This window comes from Mastigoproctus giganteus, chromosome 2, assembly GCF_048544385.1.
Source record: "Mastigoproctus giganteus isolate SK-2022 chromosome 2, ASM4854438v1, whole genome shotgun sequence".
Classification (NCBI taxonomy): Eukaryota; Metazoa; Arthropoda; class Arachnida; order Uropygi; family Thelyphonidae; genus Mastigoproctus; species Mastigoproctus giganteus.
Window position 1 is genome coordinate 18529449 of NC_143576.1, and position 18905 is coordinate 18548353.

The 18905-nt window shown below is 37.0% G+C and overlaps 1 protein-coding gene across 1 annotated transcript in view; it reads left to right on the top strand.

Moving 5' to 3' along the window:
* The window catches only part of rictor (rapamycin-insensitive companion of Tor), a 707794-nt gene that overhangs the window by 69330 nt on the left and 619559 nt on the right, over window positions 1-18905 (top strand). The window contains exons 5-6 of the mRNA XM_090388323.1: window positions 229-398; window positions 18569-18636. Of these exons, the coding sequence (XP_090244449.1) occupies window positions 229-398; window positions 18569-18636 (238 nt within the window). The remainder of the gene's footprint in view (window positions 1-228; window positions 399-18568; window positions 18637-18905) is intronic.

Consider the following 18905-nt stretch of genomic DNA (forward strand, 5'->3'; position numbering starts at 1 on the left):
GAAAGGCTTAATCATTATTAGAAAAAAATGTATATGTTTTTTTATATATTTATAAGTTTATAATTATATGTTTATTTCATTTCTGATACCATATTAAACATCTTGCACTGTTACAAGATTGATCTTCACAGTAAAAAAAAATTGAAATTATTAATTTGTCTTGTGAAGTATTTGCTGTAAAAACTTGAAACTTTTGCCATGTTTTGATTTTTAATATTTTATTTTTAGCGGTATTGAATCCGCAAGCATGCATTAATTCTGGTGGATTAAGGGCAATTTTACATAATGTGCTTGATTGTCAACAACCACAAATTAGTGAAGCCCTTGTTGCAGTTATATTGTTTCTTCTCAATGATTCCACAACAAGATGTCTGATAAGAGGGGATAGTTTTTTAGAGGTAAGTGTATTTGGTAATTTCCATTATTTCATAATGTCTGGCTTGGAAGATGTCGCACCAGCTAGTAATACTGGATTTAGAAATAATTCCCAGACTGAAATTAACAAGGGTCAACTAATCTAAGCTTTTAGCATACAAGTTAGTGCAATTGCATCCTTTCTATGCGTAGTCAACTACTTAAGTAGTTATAAATTGGCATCATTAATTATATCTCATATTGTGAATACCTTCACAATGAGTTGCTATGATATTGCACTACCTCAAATAAGTAACGCTTAACATCGTAGAAGACTATTGTTACTTATTCTCAGTGGATACCATCAACCATACGGCACCATTTCGGAGCTTGTTGGCTCCTCATCAGTGGGTGGGCAGGTTTTGCAACACCAGGGTACATGCCCACTAGGGCTTGCATAAAACCGAGAAATTTCAAAACCGAGTTTAACCGAAGTTTACTCTTAAAACCAGTTTTAAAACCGATTTTCTCAGACTTAGGGAAAATAATTAAAAGCTTATAACACAGGTATTTATTTTATCATGGGTAGATTGTACAAATCGTAATCAAATATTTTAAACAAAATCTATCACCTCTTATAGTAAAAAAAAATAAAAAAAATTAAAATGCTCCAAAAAAGTAACCAGCTTGAGATTCAAATCCTCCGAATAAAAACTATCTTCTCGTATAGTAAACAAAAAAATAATAAGCCCTATAATAAATAAATAAAAATAATGTGAAAAAAAAACAGCTTGTGGAAATTACTTTACTATTTATTGCTCAGCTTTTTTCTGAAAATGATCCTTTAAAAAACACAGTATATTAAGCATTTTTCCTGATAGACTTGACCTTATTTTTGTGTTAAAGAGACCAGTGATCGAAAACACTCTCTCAGATTGGACACTTGTTGGTTTAATGGTCAGCAGTGCTCTATAAACTTTCTCCAGCTTTTCACTTCTACTGCTAGTTGCCTCCAAAATTTTAAATTCTTTGCTGATTTCCAATTCACTCGGATATTTTGAAGGCTTTTCAGTTAATCTCTTTATTACACTATCATACTCTCGCATGAGTTTATCTCCAACAGCGGAACTAGACGAGTCTTTGTTTTCTTCTAAAAGAACAGTTCGTTTATTTTTCATTTCTTCATTCAACGCTAAGACTCCGTCAGAATGTTTTGCAAATAATCTCTGATAAATCTCTTCAGCATGCTTTTTCAAAACTTGCTTACTTGGGAAATCAAAAGTTCTTGTACCTGAATCTTCTTTCCTAAACTTTTTGGGGTTGTATAGATAGCTCAGCAAAGCCACAGTTTGGCAATTTCGTCTTGCATTGTAACGCTGCAAAAGGCTTTGGTGAAACTTTAAAGCAAATGGGTTTTCTGCTATATCAAGCTTAGCAAGCAGAAATTCTATTGAAGACTCTGCTTTAAGTAAGTCTGTATCTTCTGAGGTTATAGCCTTCAGAATCATTTCAACTGGTTGCAAAGTTTCACATAGCAATTCAAGTGTTTTCCAGTCATCGTCAGACACAGCTTCAGTTGACAGTACTGCACATAGAGCATTTGGAATGCAATTTTTCAATTTCAAAAATCTCTCAATCATATAGAATGTGCTATCCCATCTAGTCTTGCAATCTAATATAAGTTTATATTCTTTCCCATTAAATTTTACTTTAACAAAATTTTGTAATATGTCATTTTTGATAAGCAATTTTCGAAAAAGCTTGCAAATTTTTCTGACTTTGTTAATAGTTTGTGCAATATTGGCCATTGGATTGAAGAAATAAATGAGCTCATCGGTAAAGTCGGTTTGATAAAGCATGCCTTGCTGTCTTCCTTCAACTTCTTCATCATCTCTACTTTCTTTATTGTCTTTGGGAGATTCAGAGACTGTGTCACCATAATTGATTGCTTTTTCATAAAGTACATCTATAACTGACAGCTGTATACAATGGGCTGTACATTGTTAATGATTAGGCGTAATTTGCTTGCCAAATTTAATCATCATTGCTGCTCCATCGGTGGTGCAGGCAACAATATCCTCATCCAAGTTCAAACCAAATTCCTTCAACTATCGTTAAAAGAAAATCCATCTAAAGCAGCTAATTTTGAAATCTCTTCTTCCATAGATTTTTTAACGATAAAGTTTTCTAATGTTCTTACCATTTTTACGGGAGGTTCACTGTTATCCTGTTTAATGTCAATTTGATGCATTTTCTTTAAATGCAACATCAAAGATGATGTAGATCCTCCAGACGACTTCATTATAACCAATTTGATTGGTTATTATGATGTGGTCACAAAGGAACTGGATGCAAAAAATAATTTTGATATCATATTCTTGGATTTCAGGAAAGCTTTTGACACTGTTGCGCATGGAAGACTACTGTACAAATTGGAGCAGAATGGTATTAAGGGTAAGTTGCTACAATGGATAAAAGGATGGTTAAGTGGGAGAAGACAGAGGGTGGTAATCAATGGGTGCTGCTCTTCGTGGACTAATGTTATTAGTGGAGTCCCACAGGGTTCGGTGTTGGGTCCACTGTTGTTTTGTATATTTATCAATGATATTGATGAAGGTATATCAGGCTTAATGTCGAAGTTTGCAGATGACACGAAGGTTGGCAGGGTTGTTAATGACAGTAATGGCAGTGTGCTACTGCAACAGGATCTAGATAATTTGGGCAGATGGGCTAAGAAGTGGCAACTGAAGTTCAACCTTGACAAATGCAAAGTACTGCATATGGGTAGAAGTAACCCCAGAGAAACGTACCAACTGTGTGGTACTACACTTAAGGTGGTAGAAAATGAAAAAGACCTGGGAGTAATTGTGCAGTCAGATATGAAGTTTTCTGAGCAATGTAGACAGGCTGCTAGGGCAGGTCATGGGGTTTTGTCAATGATATATAGGAATTTTGCTAGCAGGGAAAAGGAGGTGATTGTCCCTCTGTATAAGGCAATGGTCAGGCCACGCCTTGAGTACTGCGTACAGGTCTGGAGGCCTCATTTTAGGAAGGATGTAGATTTGCTTGAGCGTGTACAGAGAAGAGCAACACGATTGGTGAGGGGAATGAAGGGATCCTCTTACCAAGAGAGGCTTAAGTTCTGCAAATTGCAGTGGCTGGAGACTAGGCACCTGCGCGGTGATCTGATTGAGGTCTATAAGGCCTTGAATGCGTTGAGCACGCTGAATTCTGATGGGATCCTCCCACTTGTTCAGAATACGAACCTACGGGGACATAAGTTCAAATTAAGAAAGGATAGATGTAGAATAGATGTGCGGAAATTTGCCTTTAGCCAGCGGGTGGTTAATTGCTGGAACAAACTTCCATCTGTCGTTGTGGAAGTTGATAGGTTAAATAAATTTAAGGAGGAACTGGACAGGCATTTGGAGGGTATGGTGTGATTTTTTTTTTTTTTTTTTTTTGGCTGATGCTGCATAAGCTCCTACACTTGCTTTCTTGCATCAAGTGCCACTACTACTACTACTATTATCTTCTGACATTTCGAATGTTGTGCTTCATCTTTGCTTTTTCGAGCAAAATAATTCCATATATTTGATTTCATCTTAGATATATTAAGAGTAATAAATATTAATTAGTAGGAATTTATATCACCGACAATTTTAAATAAAAATATTGAAGATAACAAAGGCACAATACTATGCGTCACTCCCGCAAGCACTAAATGAAGAGTCTAAACGAGGCAAGTTTCAAAATTTTTATGAAAGAAATTTTTTATTTATTTACTCGCAATTTTTTTTTCCCAAATTAAATCTATTGTATTTTCAAAATTACATAAAAGCTAAATTTGGTGAAGCTGCTTTTTGGAGAACATTTGATCGCAAATTTAATAGGAATAAAGAAGCAAAAAACTTTTTACGATTGAAATTTGATGCAATATTCAGCGAATCTGTTTCTAGTGGGTAACCGTCAATAAGGCACATTCCATAACTTGCCTAGCGAACAAGATAGATGGAACGGAGAAATGTTGAGCATTTTCTTTTACGCTATTGCTCTGACTCACTCAGTCATAAGTGAGTACACCTGCATCGTGCCATGATACAGGTGGGAAGATAAAAGGTACCCCTCCTAGATTTGGGCCACTTGCCCATGAGATTCGTACCTTAAAATAAAATAAAAAAACATGTTTAAAACATAAAGCAGTTGAACGATCCAGACAAACGAACAAACAAAAGAAAATGTGCATAACAAAAAACTGCTACCTATATTCGACGGCTACCTAAAAAAAAAATATCCGAATCCAGTTTTAGAAGCTCGGTTTCGGTTTTAACAACTCAATATGAAAACCGGAATTATCCCGTTTATAAAACCGGTTTGCAAGCCCTAGTGCCCACTCATTGATGAGGAGCCAACAAGCTCCAAAATGGTATTGTTGATGGTATCCACTGAGAATAAGTAACAATAGTCTTCACAATATGAGATATAATTAATGATGCCAATTTATAACTGCTTAAGTAGTTGGCTACTTATAGAAATGATGCAATTGCACTAACTTGTATGCTAGTTAACTCCTTACGTAACCTGAGGCTTTAGCCTTAAACTATTCTGTAATCTAAACTAAGTTTTATGAAAAGCAAATTTTTCCCAAAACAGTAGTTTCGACCAGAAGTCGTATTTGCCATTTATTACTTATAAAGCAAGCAAGAAAGAAAGAAATGCTTGTACCTTGCTATTTAACTTCACTGTAAACATTTGTTCTTTATGTATGCAATTAAAATGCATGTTGGTTATATGTAGTCATATAACCAACATTTGTGAAAAGCAAATTTTTCCCAAAACAGTAGTTTCGACCAGAAGTCGTATTTGCCATTTATTACTTATAAAGCAAGAAAGAAAGAAATGCTGGTACTTTGCAATTTAACTTCACTGTAAACATTTATTCTTTATGTATGCAATTAAAATGCGTGTTGATTATATGTAGTCATACACCGATTTAACCTCCATAGAGGCATATGCTAGATATCAGTATTGGTTGCTGAGATCTAAATCTCTGTTGAATATCTGAGTATTTCAAATTAAGTTGTTTGCTTGTCTCCCCAAGCTAAGTATTTTCACTGAGTATTTGTTTATGGAAGTTCACTTAATGAATTTTTATGTCAACACTTCAGAATTAGTGTTTCTTTGTGTTTCCCATACAACTACTAAAAAGCTTGTATGTTGCTTGCGTATAGTCAGTACCCTAAATCTTTATATTTTGTTTTATTTTATTTGTTTATTTAATTTTTTTGTGCACACTGTAGACTGTCTTAGAATCAAATGAAAATGAGGTTAATAAGATCAGTGTGTGTAGTTATATGTACTTGTGTTCAAAGATTGTAAACCTTATTTAAGAAAGTCATCAATGAGTATAAGAGTTCCTGTTTGATTTTTCTGCACTTACCATCAAACCAAATAATACTCACACTTAGGCAGAAAATAAATATATTTGTTTTCTTTTGAAATAAACTTATTAGTAGAAATTTGAGTAACAACAAATCTGCAGTGAAAATTTTTATTTTACAAAGTATCACTGTGATTAATTGCACCCTTATACTGTTAGATAGATATATAAGGATATTTGACTAGCCCTTTATTTAAATACAGTTTGGAATAACTGTTCATATATATTCCTCATCTGGGGTTCCAAATTCACCACAGTTTATAAATGCTAAGTTTCAATGTAAACATTATTGGACATTAAAATTCAGCCACAAACAAGTATTCTAGCTTAACTTCAGACAAATATAACCCCTTTAGCATATAATATTTGATAAAGATGCTTGCCAACCATACAAAATAAATTCATAAATTCTACATTTAACTTCCATTACATGACAGATTTATTTTATTCTTTAATGCCAATAATGATGTTTATCTTAGGGTTTTTTTCCTTCTTTTAGGTGTTTTTTGTGTTGGCTACCTTTGAATCTTGTATATTTGATTGGGTCCTTCAATGAAGAAAATCTATAGATTAATTTGAGTATCTTTAAATACACCAAATAAATAAATAAATAAAATAAATAAAGAAGTACTACTGAAATAGCATGACACTTTTCCTTTGAAAATAACCTCTTTTTTTTATTAACAGCAGGTACTCTTCATTATCGGTTAACATTTTTAAAATGTTGCACAGGTTATTTAAATTGATTCTTGTAGCAGTTAATTTTCATTTGATTCACTTCTGATTTTTATGAGGAAAACTAAAATCTATTTTATTTTTTCAAATAAAAAAAATAAACTTTACACATTTAAAAGACTATTTTATCCACATTTAGTCTTCAGAACAAACTTCACATTTAGCAATAATTTAATGCAGATTACTGTATGTAATCACTATGTTTTTTTTTTTTTTTTTTTTTTTAACTCATATTTTCAGTATCTCATGCTAAAATGACTGCAATGCTGACAACCACTTATGGCAAAAATAAGAAACTGTTAAAGTTATATTGGCTAATTTTATTTATTCACAAACTGTGTAGCAAGAATGTGCATTAAGTAATGGCTATGGAAATATGATTAAATATACTATGAATATACTTGATTACCTGAGCAGAAAAGGATGGCACAGAAAAGTTACAGAGCAATAAAAAAGTACTGAAGCCTATGACAGCTACAAATTCATTTGTAACAGTGCCACAGAAAAAGGTTAGGATGGCAAAGGCAGATTATGAGAAACTGCTGGCAAAGAGAGCAAATTGTGGTGATAAGGAATTCTTCACATATATAAATGCAAAGAAGGGAAGGACAAATAAGATCAGACCCTTATGTAATGGACGTAGGAGAGTATTAGGTACCCCAGCTGATGTCACAGATGAACTCAACAATTTGGATTGATATTTACAGAAGAAAATTACTTTTATGTCAAAGAAATTATGGGAGTGAAGTTTAAAAATATGTAATTAACGATATTTGAGCCTACAGGTGAGTAAGGCTCCTGGGGTTGGTGGCTATACCCTATAATTTTAATGGAGGTGATAAGTGAGTGCATTAAGGCTAATTATGATAGTGTCACTGGACTCAGTAGAGATTCCGTTGGATTGGAAAAGTGTTAATGTATCGCCAGTACATAAAGGCAGTTCTAATAGTGTAGTGGGAAATTATCGACCAGTCAGTGTAACTTCAGTAGTAGGGAAAATCATGGAGGCAATGATCAACAGTGGAATTCATGATTATTTAGATAGAAATGGAACTCTGAAGGATAACAGCATGGTTTTGTAAAGTGAAAACATTTTTAACAAATCTGGTTAGGTTTTTTGACATGGTCACTCATGAGCTGGATTTAGGGAAAAATTTTGACATTGTTTATTTAGATTTCATCAAAGCATTTGACTCACTCCCACACGAGTGGTTACTTTATAAACTGAAACAGGTTGGAATCACAGGGGAAAATCCTTAGATGGATAGCAGGATGGCTTCAGGGCAGGAGGCGGAGGATTGTGATAAATGGTTATTATTCAGATTGAGTTAATGTAAGAAGGGTTCTCCAAAGATCAGTATTGGGAACACTGTTGTTTTTGTTTTTCTTAACTAACATCGTGGAAGGGATACAGGGTGCGATGTCTAAATTTGCAGATGACATAAAGGTTGGTAAAGTAGTTAATCATCACTGCCAAGCAGAGCTTCTTCAGAGTGAAGTACATAGACTTCAATGATGGTCAGAAAATTTGCAGCTATGCTTTAATTCAGCAAAATGCAAGGTCTTAAACCTGGGAACAGAAACCCCAAAATAAATTACACACTTGTTGGAGTTGAACTAAAGTCAGTAGTGGAAGAAAGGGAATTGGAGGTTACGATATGGTCAGACACAAAGTTCTCCAAGCATTGTAGACAGGTTGCAAGGAAGGCCCATGATGTCCGATTGATTATTTATCAAACATTTGCTAGTAGAGATAATGATATCACAATCCAATTATGTAAGGCTATTGTTAGACCACATTTGGAATTTGTGTTCAAGTGTGGAGCCCGCACCTAAAGAAAGACATTGAGCTTCTTAAAAGGGTCCAAAGATAAGATCGGCAGAAGGGTGTTCATATGAGGAAACACATTGAATATGTGGGTTACACAGCTTGGAAACTTGGCATCTTAGAGGAGACTTGATTGAGGTGTTTAAGAATTTGAGAGGCAAAAGTAAAATGAATGAGGATGAAATTTTCACAGTTATAAGTGATTCTAAAACTAGGAGCCATAAATTCAAGTTATGTGGGGGTTTAGACTCAATTGCAGGAAGTTTTATTTTAGCCAGCGAGTTATAAATTACTGGAATAAGTTACCTACATGGGTGGTTGAGGTTGACAGTGTGAGGAAATTCAGAGGCCAGCTGGATAATTACCTATGGGATGATGGACAAGCATAGGTTGTCAATTTCCTTTTCTTTCATTAATTATTTAATGTTGGCATTAGCATTAGTAGAGGCATATGATGCAAGAAAGCAAGCTTATATAGCATCAGCCAAAAAAAAAAAAAAAAAAAAATTACATTTCCAATTACATTCAATCCAAATGTTTTCTAGTTCTACCTTCAAATTATTTAGGCACCTCCGTAGCCAGGTGGGCAGGAGCAGCAGTGCGTAGCACATGCTTCTTGATTAGACTGGGGTTCGAGCCTGTGAGCCACCAAATACGGAAAATGCGGAAAGGTCAGGGAATGACCATCGCATATCCCCGGAGCAATATGGCCTTAGTTGCTAATGCTCCTAAAAACCAAACAACAACAACAGCATCAAATTATTTAAGTTGCTGATCTCCACTACAACAGATGGAAGTTTGTTCCAACTATCAACCACCCGCTGGCTAAAGGCAAATTTCCGCACATCTGTTCTACAATTGTATTTCCTCAATTATGATGCAAGAAAGCATATGATGCAAGAAAGCAAGCTTATTCAGCATCAGCCAAAAAAAAAAAAAAACACACCACTCCCATTTCACCCCTCCGTTCGTTCAAACTACCTGTCCAGTTGAGCCTTAAATTTGTTTAGGCTATCAACTTCAACAACAAGTGACGGACGTCACTTGTTGTTGAAGTTGATAGCCGCTGGCCAACCACCCGCTGGCCAAAGGCAAATTTCCGCACATCTATCTGACATCCGTCCTTCCTCAATTTGAATTTATGCCCTCTGAGGTGATTATTTTGAGCAAGATGAATCCCATTGGCATTGAGCATGCTCAAACCATTCAAAGCCTTATACACCTCTATCAGATCACCTCGCCGGTGCCTAGTCTCCAGACTCTGTAATTTGCAAAAATTAAGCCTTTCTTCGTAAGAGCAACCCTTTGTTCCATTCACTAATCTTGTTGCCCTTTTCTGTACCCGTTCCAGCAGCTCTACATCCTTCTTGAAATGAGGCCTCCAGACCTGTATACAGTACTCAAGATGTGGCCTAACCATTGCCTTATACAAGGGAATAATCACCTCCTTATCCCTGCTAATTTATGTTCCTTTATGTGAGTAATCTGAACAAGAGGAAAAATCCCATTAGCATTGAGCTCGTTCAATCTATTCAAGACCTTATACACCTCAATTAGATCACCTCACAGGTGCCTAGTCTCCAGAAGCTGCAATTTGCAGAACTTATGAATTTCTTGGTAACACCAACCCTTTGTTCCACTCAACAATCTCGTTGCCCTTCTCTAAACTTGTTCCAGCAGCTGTACATATTTCCTAAAATGAGGCTTCCAGACAGTACTCAAGATGTGGTCTGACCATTGCCTTATACAAGGGTATAATCACCCCTTTATCCCTGCTAGCAAAATTCCTGTCTATCATTGACAAGACACCATGAGCTACTTTTGCAGTCTTTTTGCACTGCTCAGAAAACTTGATATCTTGACTACACAATTACCCCCAGGTCCTTTTCATTCTCCACTACTCTGAGTGTAGTAACACCCAGTTAATGCATTATTCTGTAGTCACTGCTACCCATATGTGAAGTACTGCATAACTTCACATTTGTCAATATTAAATTTCAGTTGCCACCTCTCAGCCTATCTTCTCAACTTTTCCAGATCCTGTTGCACTAGCATACTGTCATTAACAACCCTGTCAACCTTTGTATCGTCTGCAAACTTTGACATTAACCCTGATATATATTCATCGATATCATTGATAAATACCAAAAACAACAATGGGCCCAACACCAAACATTGGGGGACTCCACTAATAATATTTGTCCATGAAGAGCAGTGTCTATTGATTACCACTCTCTGTCATCTCCCACTCAACCATCCCTTTATCCATTGTAGCAACTTACCCTTAATGCCATACCTCTCAAATTTGTACAGTAATGTTCCATGTGCCATAGTATCAAGAGCTTTCCTAAAATCCAAGTATATGATATTAAAATTATACTTTGCATCCAGTTCCTTTGTAACCACATCATAGTATCCAATCAAATTTGTCAGACAAGATTTCCCCTTAACAAACCCATGTTGGACCTGAACTATAACTGCAGTCTTGTCTAGATGATCCTGCATCTCTTCCTTAACCAGTGACTCCATTATTTTCCCTGGAACAGAAGTTACAGATTCTCAGGTCTGTAATTACCTTTGTATTTACCCTTTGATCCCATCCTCCTTTGTGAATTTTGGACAAATTTGCACATCTCCAGTGCATGAAGACCTCCCCTGATATCAAGGATGCTTTCATAATTATGGCTTAGGGTTTGCTTACTTCCTTTGCTACTTCCTTTAATATAACTGGATAGATTCCATCCACCCCAGGTGCCTTTCTTATGTTCAATTTCAACAATTTCTCCTCCACTCTGCTCTCAGTTATTACAAAATAATTTAGCTCCCTGCCAGAGTTTGATAAGCTTCTGGCCTCCATTTCCCTGCAGACCTCCTCATGTGTGAATGTAGAGGCAAAATACTCATTCAGTTTGTCAGCTACCTCAGCAGGTTCATCATCAATTGAACCATTGATATCAAGTGGGCCAATTTGATTCATCACCTTCCTTCCAGAGTTTACACAAGTAAAGAAGTTTTTACTGTTTTTCTTTGCATTGTTTGCCAAAGATTTCTCTCTCCCTTTCCTTGCCTAATGTTGTTTGTGATGATTAATTTATATGCATTCCATGTTTTTTTTTCCCCCTGCCACAAGTCTCATTTGGTAATTTGACATCCACGTAGGCCTAAACCTTAAACAGTATTTCTTAGTTGGTATGAAAAGCCTAGTAGCTTCTAAGATTAATTCTTTCAATTCTGATGATGCCTTTCACAGTACTATCATCGTAGTTTACCGTAGTTGTTCTGTAAGAGTTGTATTTGGAATTTGCTGTTGGGAACATTATCCGTTGGTCCCACTGTATAGAATTTAAGAACTCTCTGAGACCATTGTAGTAACCTTTATGAAAACAAAAACCCTTCCTTTTACCCTTGATGGTAGTTACATTTTTAAGTAAATCCTGGAAGCCAGGAAGGCACCTTAGTACACTGTGATCACTGCACTTAGTGGTTCCTTTATCTGCAAATTCTTAATGAATGAATAATCTCTACTGATAATCAGATCAAGAGTATTACTCCCTCTAGTTGCCTCCCGAACATGCTGATGTAGAAAAGGATCATCCGATAAATCCACAAAAGTCTTGCTGGTGTGTGAGTAACCAACCCACAAGTTCCAGTCTATATCTGGGAATTAAAATCCATGATTATAAGACAATCTGATCTCTCCTGCTCACTCTGTTTCCCTGTACAGTTGTTCATTGTACTCATCAGAGTCATTAGGCCTATAACACACTCCTACTCTCAACTTGGTTTTCCCAGTGCTTAAGTCACACCAAACTGACTCAACACTGCACTGTCCACCCATGTCAACTGGATGCACTTCCTTAGATTCTGTGTGTTTCTTAACTAACAGCATCACTCCTCCTACCCATCTATCTTTCCCATACACATTGTACTCTGCAAATTCCAATCCTGCACTGCTTATATCCTTGTGGCACCATATCTCTGATATCCCAACAATACCCGCTTTTGATGTCTTGCCAGCCCTTTAAATTCATCAAATTTATTTACTATACTCCTAGCATTGGTGTACACGCAAGTATACATGCACTTGTTCTTTTTCTTAGCTACCCTAACACAACCCATGTGTTTACTTGTACCCCAATGATTCCCAGCAGTCTCTGAAGTATCCTGCATCTTATTTTCCAGGCTGCTGCTCATTCCAATAGAAGCAGTGCAAGAATCACTTTCACCTCTGCCAGTGGCTACTGTTAATCTATTAGTCCTTGTATCCCCCCCACTTTGCTTATTGGAGGCTTAAGTGGTGAAACCCATGTTTAGTCTCTAGAGCAAAGTTTCCTGCTTCCCCCTTCCCCCATACTTCTCCTTCAACCCATGCACGGTACTAAGTACTATAGGTTTGGGGTTTTCATAAAAAAAAAAAAAAAAGAAATCTATCAGTTTTCCGACCCACCTAACACTGCCTCGATAGCATCAGCAAACATTCTTGCACCCTTTCTATTTAAGTACATCCCATCCCCGTAGAAGCAGTCTCTCCTGTTAACAAGTACAGACCAGGCTGAAAAAATTCTACCCCTTGAGCCTTGCACAATCTATCCAGGGCTGAATCGATCGACAAGGCTCTCATCATATACTCCCTCCTATTATGTCTGGGAAGAATTGCGGACCCTTTCAAATTCAGCCCTAACTCACGGCTTTTTTCCAACATTGACCTGTACTTGTTAAGTAATTCCACCAGTCTCCTACTGTTAATATCATTATGACAGTGTGTACAACAATATCACCTTTTATGCCTTTAAAAGATGATATCTGCTGTACAACATCATCAACCTTTGCCCCTGGCACCCATACCCAAGTCCTGCTCCACCTATCCTTTTTGCACAGTGTTACCCATTTCCATGACAGTAGAGTCACCGAAAATGAAGTAATGATGACATCCTTTTCCCTACTTGGGAAAGTTCTGTATATTACAGATAGAACTACAAAGCAGCCAGGAAGGCACATTTTTATCTGCCTTCCTGGCTGCATTTTGCATTTTGTCAGAAAACCACATCATATTGTTTGCCAGGGGCAAAGTTGATGACATTGTAGAGCGGATATCATCTTTTAAGGGCACAAAAGGTGATATAGTTGTACACGTTGGCACTAATGATATTAAGCGGAATTACTTAACAAGTAGAGGTCACTGTTGAAAAAAAGCCGTGAATTAGGGTTGAATTTGAAAGTATCTGCAATTCTGCACAGACACTATAGGAGGGAATATATGATGAGAGCCCTGTCGATCAATTCGGCCCTGGAAAGATTGTGCAAGGCTCAAGGGGTAGAATTTTTTTCAGCCTGGTCTGTACTTGTTAACAGGAGAGACTGCTTCTACAGGGATGGGATGCACTTAAATAGAAAGGGTGCAAGAATATTTGCTGATGCTATCGAGGCAATGTTAGGTGGGTCGGAAAACTGCTAGCTTGGGGGGAGACAAAGACCAATAGATTGACAGTAGCCACTGGCAGAGGTGAAAGAGATTCTTGCACTGCTTCTATTAGAATGAGCAGAAGCCTGAAAAACAAGATGCATGATATTTCAGAGACTGCTGGGAGCCATTGCGGTACAAGTAAACACATGGGTTGTGTTAGGGTAGCTAAGAATAGAAACAGGTGCAGGTATACTTGCGTGTACACCAATGCTAGGAGTTTAGTAAATAAATTTGATGAATTTGAGGTATTGCTCAAAACATCAAAGGCAGATATTGTTGGGATTTCAGAGACATGGTGTCACACAGATATAAGGAATGCAGAACTGGAATTTGGGGAGTACAATGTCTACAGAAAAGATAGACAGGATAGGAAGAGAGGAGGGGTTATGCTATTAGTTAAGAAATACATAAAATCCAAGGAAGTGAAGCCAGTCGACATCACTGGACAGTGCAGTGTTGAGTCAGTTTGGTGTGACCTAAGCATTGGGAGATCAAAATTGAGAGTAGGAGTGTGCTATAGGCCTAATGACTCTGATGAGTATAATAAGAAACTGTACAGGGAAATAGAGTGGGCCAGTAAATCAGAGAGTCTTATAATGGGGGATTTTAATTTCCCAGATATTGACTGGAATTTGGGGGCTGGTCACTCACACGCTAGCAAGGCTTTTGTGGATTTATTGGATGATTGTTTTCTTCATCAGCATGTTCGGGAGGCAACTAGAGGGAGTAATATTCTTGATTTGATTATCAGTAGTGATTCTTCATGCATTATGAATCTGCAGGTAAATGAACCACTAGGTGGCAGTGATCACAGTGTGCTGAAGTGGGATTTAATCAAAGAGGTAACTACCATTAGGGGTAAAGGGAAGAGTTATTGCTTTCGTAAAGGCGACTACGATGGACTGAGACAGTATTTAAATTCTATACAGTGGGACCAACTGATGATGTTACCAACGGCAAATTCAAAATGAGAAGCATTCAAAGAACTTATCTTGGAAGCTACTAGGATTTACATACCAACTAAGAAATATTGTTCAAGGTTTAGGCCTAAGTGGATGTCAGATGAACTAATGAGACATATTGCAGAGAAGAAAAATGCATGGGATACATACAAATTAACACATGACACAGAAGCCTATGATAGATACAAGTTGATCTGTAACCAAGTTACAAAGGAGGTTAGGCAGGCGAAGGCAGATTACGAGAAATCTTTGGCAAGGGATGCAAAGGAAAACAGCAAAGAGTTCTTTACTTATGTAAACTCTAGAAGGAAGGGGAAGAATCAGATTGGTCCACTTGATATTGATGGGTCAACTGTTGATGATCCTGCTCAGGTAGCTAACAAACTGAATGAATATTTTGCATCGACATTCACACATGAGGAGTTATTCAGCGAGGGGAATGCCAGAGGTCTATTCAACTCTGGCAGTAAGCTAGAGAATCTTGTAATAACTGAGAGTAAAGTGGAGGAGAAATTGTTGAAGATAAATACAAGAAAGGCACCTGGGGTGGATGGGATCTATCCAGTTATATTAAAGGAGACAGCAAAGGAAGTAAGCAAACCCTTAGCCATAATTATGAGAGCTTCCTTGAACTCAGGGGAAGTACCCATGGACTGGAGATGTGCAAATGTGACCCCAATTCACAAAGGAGAATCAAAGGGCGACGCAATTAATTATAGACCTGTTAGTTTAACTTCTGTTCCTGGAAAATTAATGGAGGCACTAGTTAAAGAAACACTGCAGGATCATCAAGACAAGACTTCAGTTATAGCTCAGACACAGCATGGTTTTGTTAAGGGGAAGTCTTGCCTGACCAATTTGATTGGATACTATGATGCAGTCACAAAAGAACTGGATGCAGGGAATATCTTTGATATTATATACTTGGATCTTAGAAAGGCTTTTGATACTGTTGCACATGGAAGACTGCTGCACAAATTGGAGCAGTGTGGCATTGGAGGCAAATTGCTGCTATGGATAAAGGGGTGATGAGGAGGAGAAGACAGAGAGTGGTAATCAATGGACACTGCTCATCGTGGACTAATGTTATTAGTGGAGTCCCTCAGGGTTCAGTATTGGGTCCATTGTTGTTTTCTGTATTTATAAATGATATTGATGATGGTATATCAAGCTTAATGTCCAAGTTTGCAGACGATACGAAGGTTGGCAGGGTTGTCAAGGACACTACTGCAACAGGATCTGGAAAGGTTGAGCAGATGGGCTGAGAGGTGGCAAATGAAGTTTAACATTGACAAATGTAAAGTACTACACATGGGAAACAGCAACCCCAGAGCAACGTATCAACTCTGTGGTACTACACTGACAGTGCTAGAGAATGAAAGGGACCTGGGGGTGGTTGTGCAGGCAGATATGACGTTCTCTGAGCAGTGCAGACGGGCTGCAAGAGTAGCTCATGGTGTATTGTCGATGATATATAGGAAGTTTTCTAGCAGAGATAAGGAGGTGATTATTCCCTTGTATAAGGCAATGGTCAGACCACACCTTGAGTACTGTATACAGGTCTGGAGGCCTCATTTCAAGAAGGATGTAGAGATGCTGGAACGAGTACAGAGAAGGGCAACAAGATTAGTGAATGGAACAAAAGGGTGCTCTTACGAAGAAATTCTTAAGTTTTGAAAATTACAGTGTCTGGAAACTAGGCACCGGCGAGGTGATCTGATAGAGGTGTATAAAACCTTGAATGGTTTGAGCATGCTCAATGCTGATGGGATTCTCCCTCTTGCTCAGAATAATCACCTGAGAGAACATAAATTCAAATTGAGAAAAGACAGATGTAGGATAGACGTGCGGAATCTTGCCTTTAGCCAGCATTTGTTTGGTTGGTGGAACAGACTTCCATCCCTTGTCGTTGAAGTTGATAGCCTAAATAAGTTTAAGGCTCAGCTGGACAGGTATTTCGAATGAACAGAGGGGTGAAGCGGAAGTGGTTATTAATTATTTATTGATTTATTTATTTTATTTTATTTTTTTTGGGTGATGCTGCATAAGCTGTCTTTCTTGCATCAAATGCCTCTACTAATGCTAATGCTAAAGAAGCAGAACTTTGAAAGGCAAAGATTTTGAAGCTAAGGAACTTTCCACCTCTCGCAGAAAGCTATTATTAAACCACTCTCTAAAAAGTGTAGTTGCTACCCAGGCTTTTGTATCGGATTTTCAATAAACTGGAAGATGACCTTTATTCTTTTCTTTCAAAGCACGTGGATTCTGCGATTTATACACGAGCATCAGTTTGATCATGTGTCCACTAGCGTTTGCACAAACAAAGAGTAAGCCTATCTTTGGAAGCTTTGAATGCAGGAGCAGATTTTTCATTTTGTGTTAAGTATGTTCTGGCTGGCATTCTCTTCCAAAACAACCCAGTTTCGTCTGCATGGAACAGTTGGTCGGGAACATATCCTTTGTCTGTAATTAGTTTTTTTAGTTCAGTTGGGAAACTTTCTGCAGCCGCAAAATCCGCTGATGCAGACTCACCTACAAGTTTCACATTATGAAGGCCATATCGATTTTTAAATCTTTCAAACCAGCCTTTGCTGGCTAAAAAACTTATCCCGCCAGTGCTATCACCAGTTTCTCTAAAGTGTTGATAAAGGTGTTTTGCCTTTTCATGAATGATGAGTGACCTTAACGGGATTTTATTTTGAGTTCGGTCTTCTATCCACAGATTTAAAGCCTTTTCCAGTTTTTCTAATTTAACATCACGAGTTACAGAGCAAATTTTTGAAGCAATTAACATGGACACTACAGCGGACTTTTCGTTCCGATTTCTTGATTGATCGCACCGTTGACTCATTGATTTTATGTTTTGCCACTGACGAGACACTTTCACCATTAGAAATTTTGTCCAATAATTCAATTTTACTCGCTAATGTCATCACCTTCTTTGATCTTTTCACAATTCCCTTGTTATTCATAGCCATATTTTTGTAGGGTTAGAAAAGAACTCGTCCACAATAAAGTCACTTTCTTTTAACGTTAACACGCTCGAAAAAGTCTATTTACACCAACACACTGCAAAATGGTAGATTTTTAACTTTTGTAAACATATCAATTAAAATCAAGAGACGAAACCTTCCATGACAAGCGCATTACATACTGAACAAGGATTAGCGGGAAACATCTGCGCTTGCGATTTTGTCACCCCCTCCCCTATCCACTGAGTGCTGTTTTGACTGCTCCACAGAGTACTACTCTGTGGACAGGGCAAGATGATTTTAGCCATGCCCACGTTTTTTTTTTATAGCAGAAAATGTTCACGGCGCTTTAAAATTAACATTTTTTTAGGTTTAAATCACGGACTGCGAATACGCGAAACCATGAATACAGATACTGTGAATAGCGGATAGTTTACTGTATTCTTCATTTGTTAGTATTTTTTTTTTTTGTATTCTGTCTTTTTATTTCCATTGTATTTTTGTTATCTTTGTAAGCATTTATATTTCGAGTCATAGAAATGTCATTCATATCAGTTTAATTAAAATTGTCCATTAAGATACTTTTTGAACTTAAGTGTTTAAGGTACTTTATAAATTAAGACAACAATTTAAAAAAAAAAAAAAAAATTTGCATTTATTTGTACATACCCATTTGCTTACAACTTTAATGCAACTATTGAAGCCATCTTGACCAGTGATAGTATTTTTAATCTGAGAGAAAATATGTCATAGTTAATATTTTATTTGTTATTATTAATCAGCCATTTAAAAAAAATTAATTTCTTTTTACAGAATATATTAGCACCATTTACCGACTGCCATTTTCACTATTCTGCTGACATATCAGATCATGCATTCAGGTAAATTAACGTTGCATATAATTTAATTAGTTGTAATATCTGTAGCTTATTACAATATACTGTTTGCATCTCTCTCTCTCTCTCTACCCCCCTCACCCTCCCTCGCCGGGCCTCATTAAGACATACACTGTTATTAGTAAGCTGTAGTTATACCTTTCAAAGGATTATTACTAATTGAACTGTTGGTAATTTTAAAAAATTTTTGCCTTTATCTCTTTTACAGCATTTCTACGTTACTACTATCGGAAAATGTGTGCAAATGAAATTTG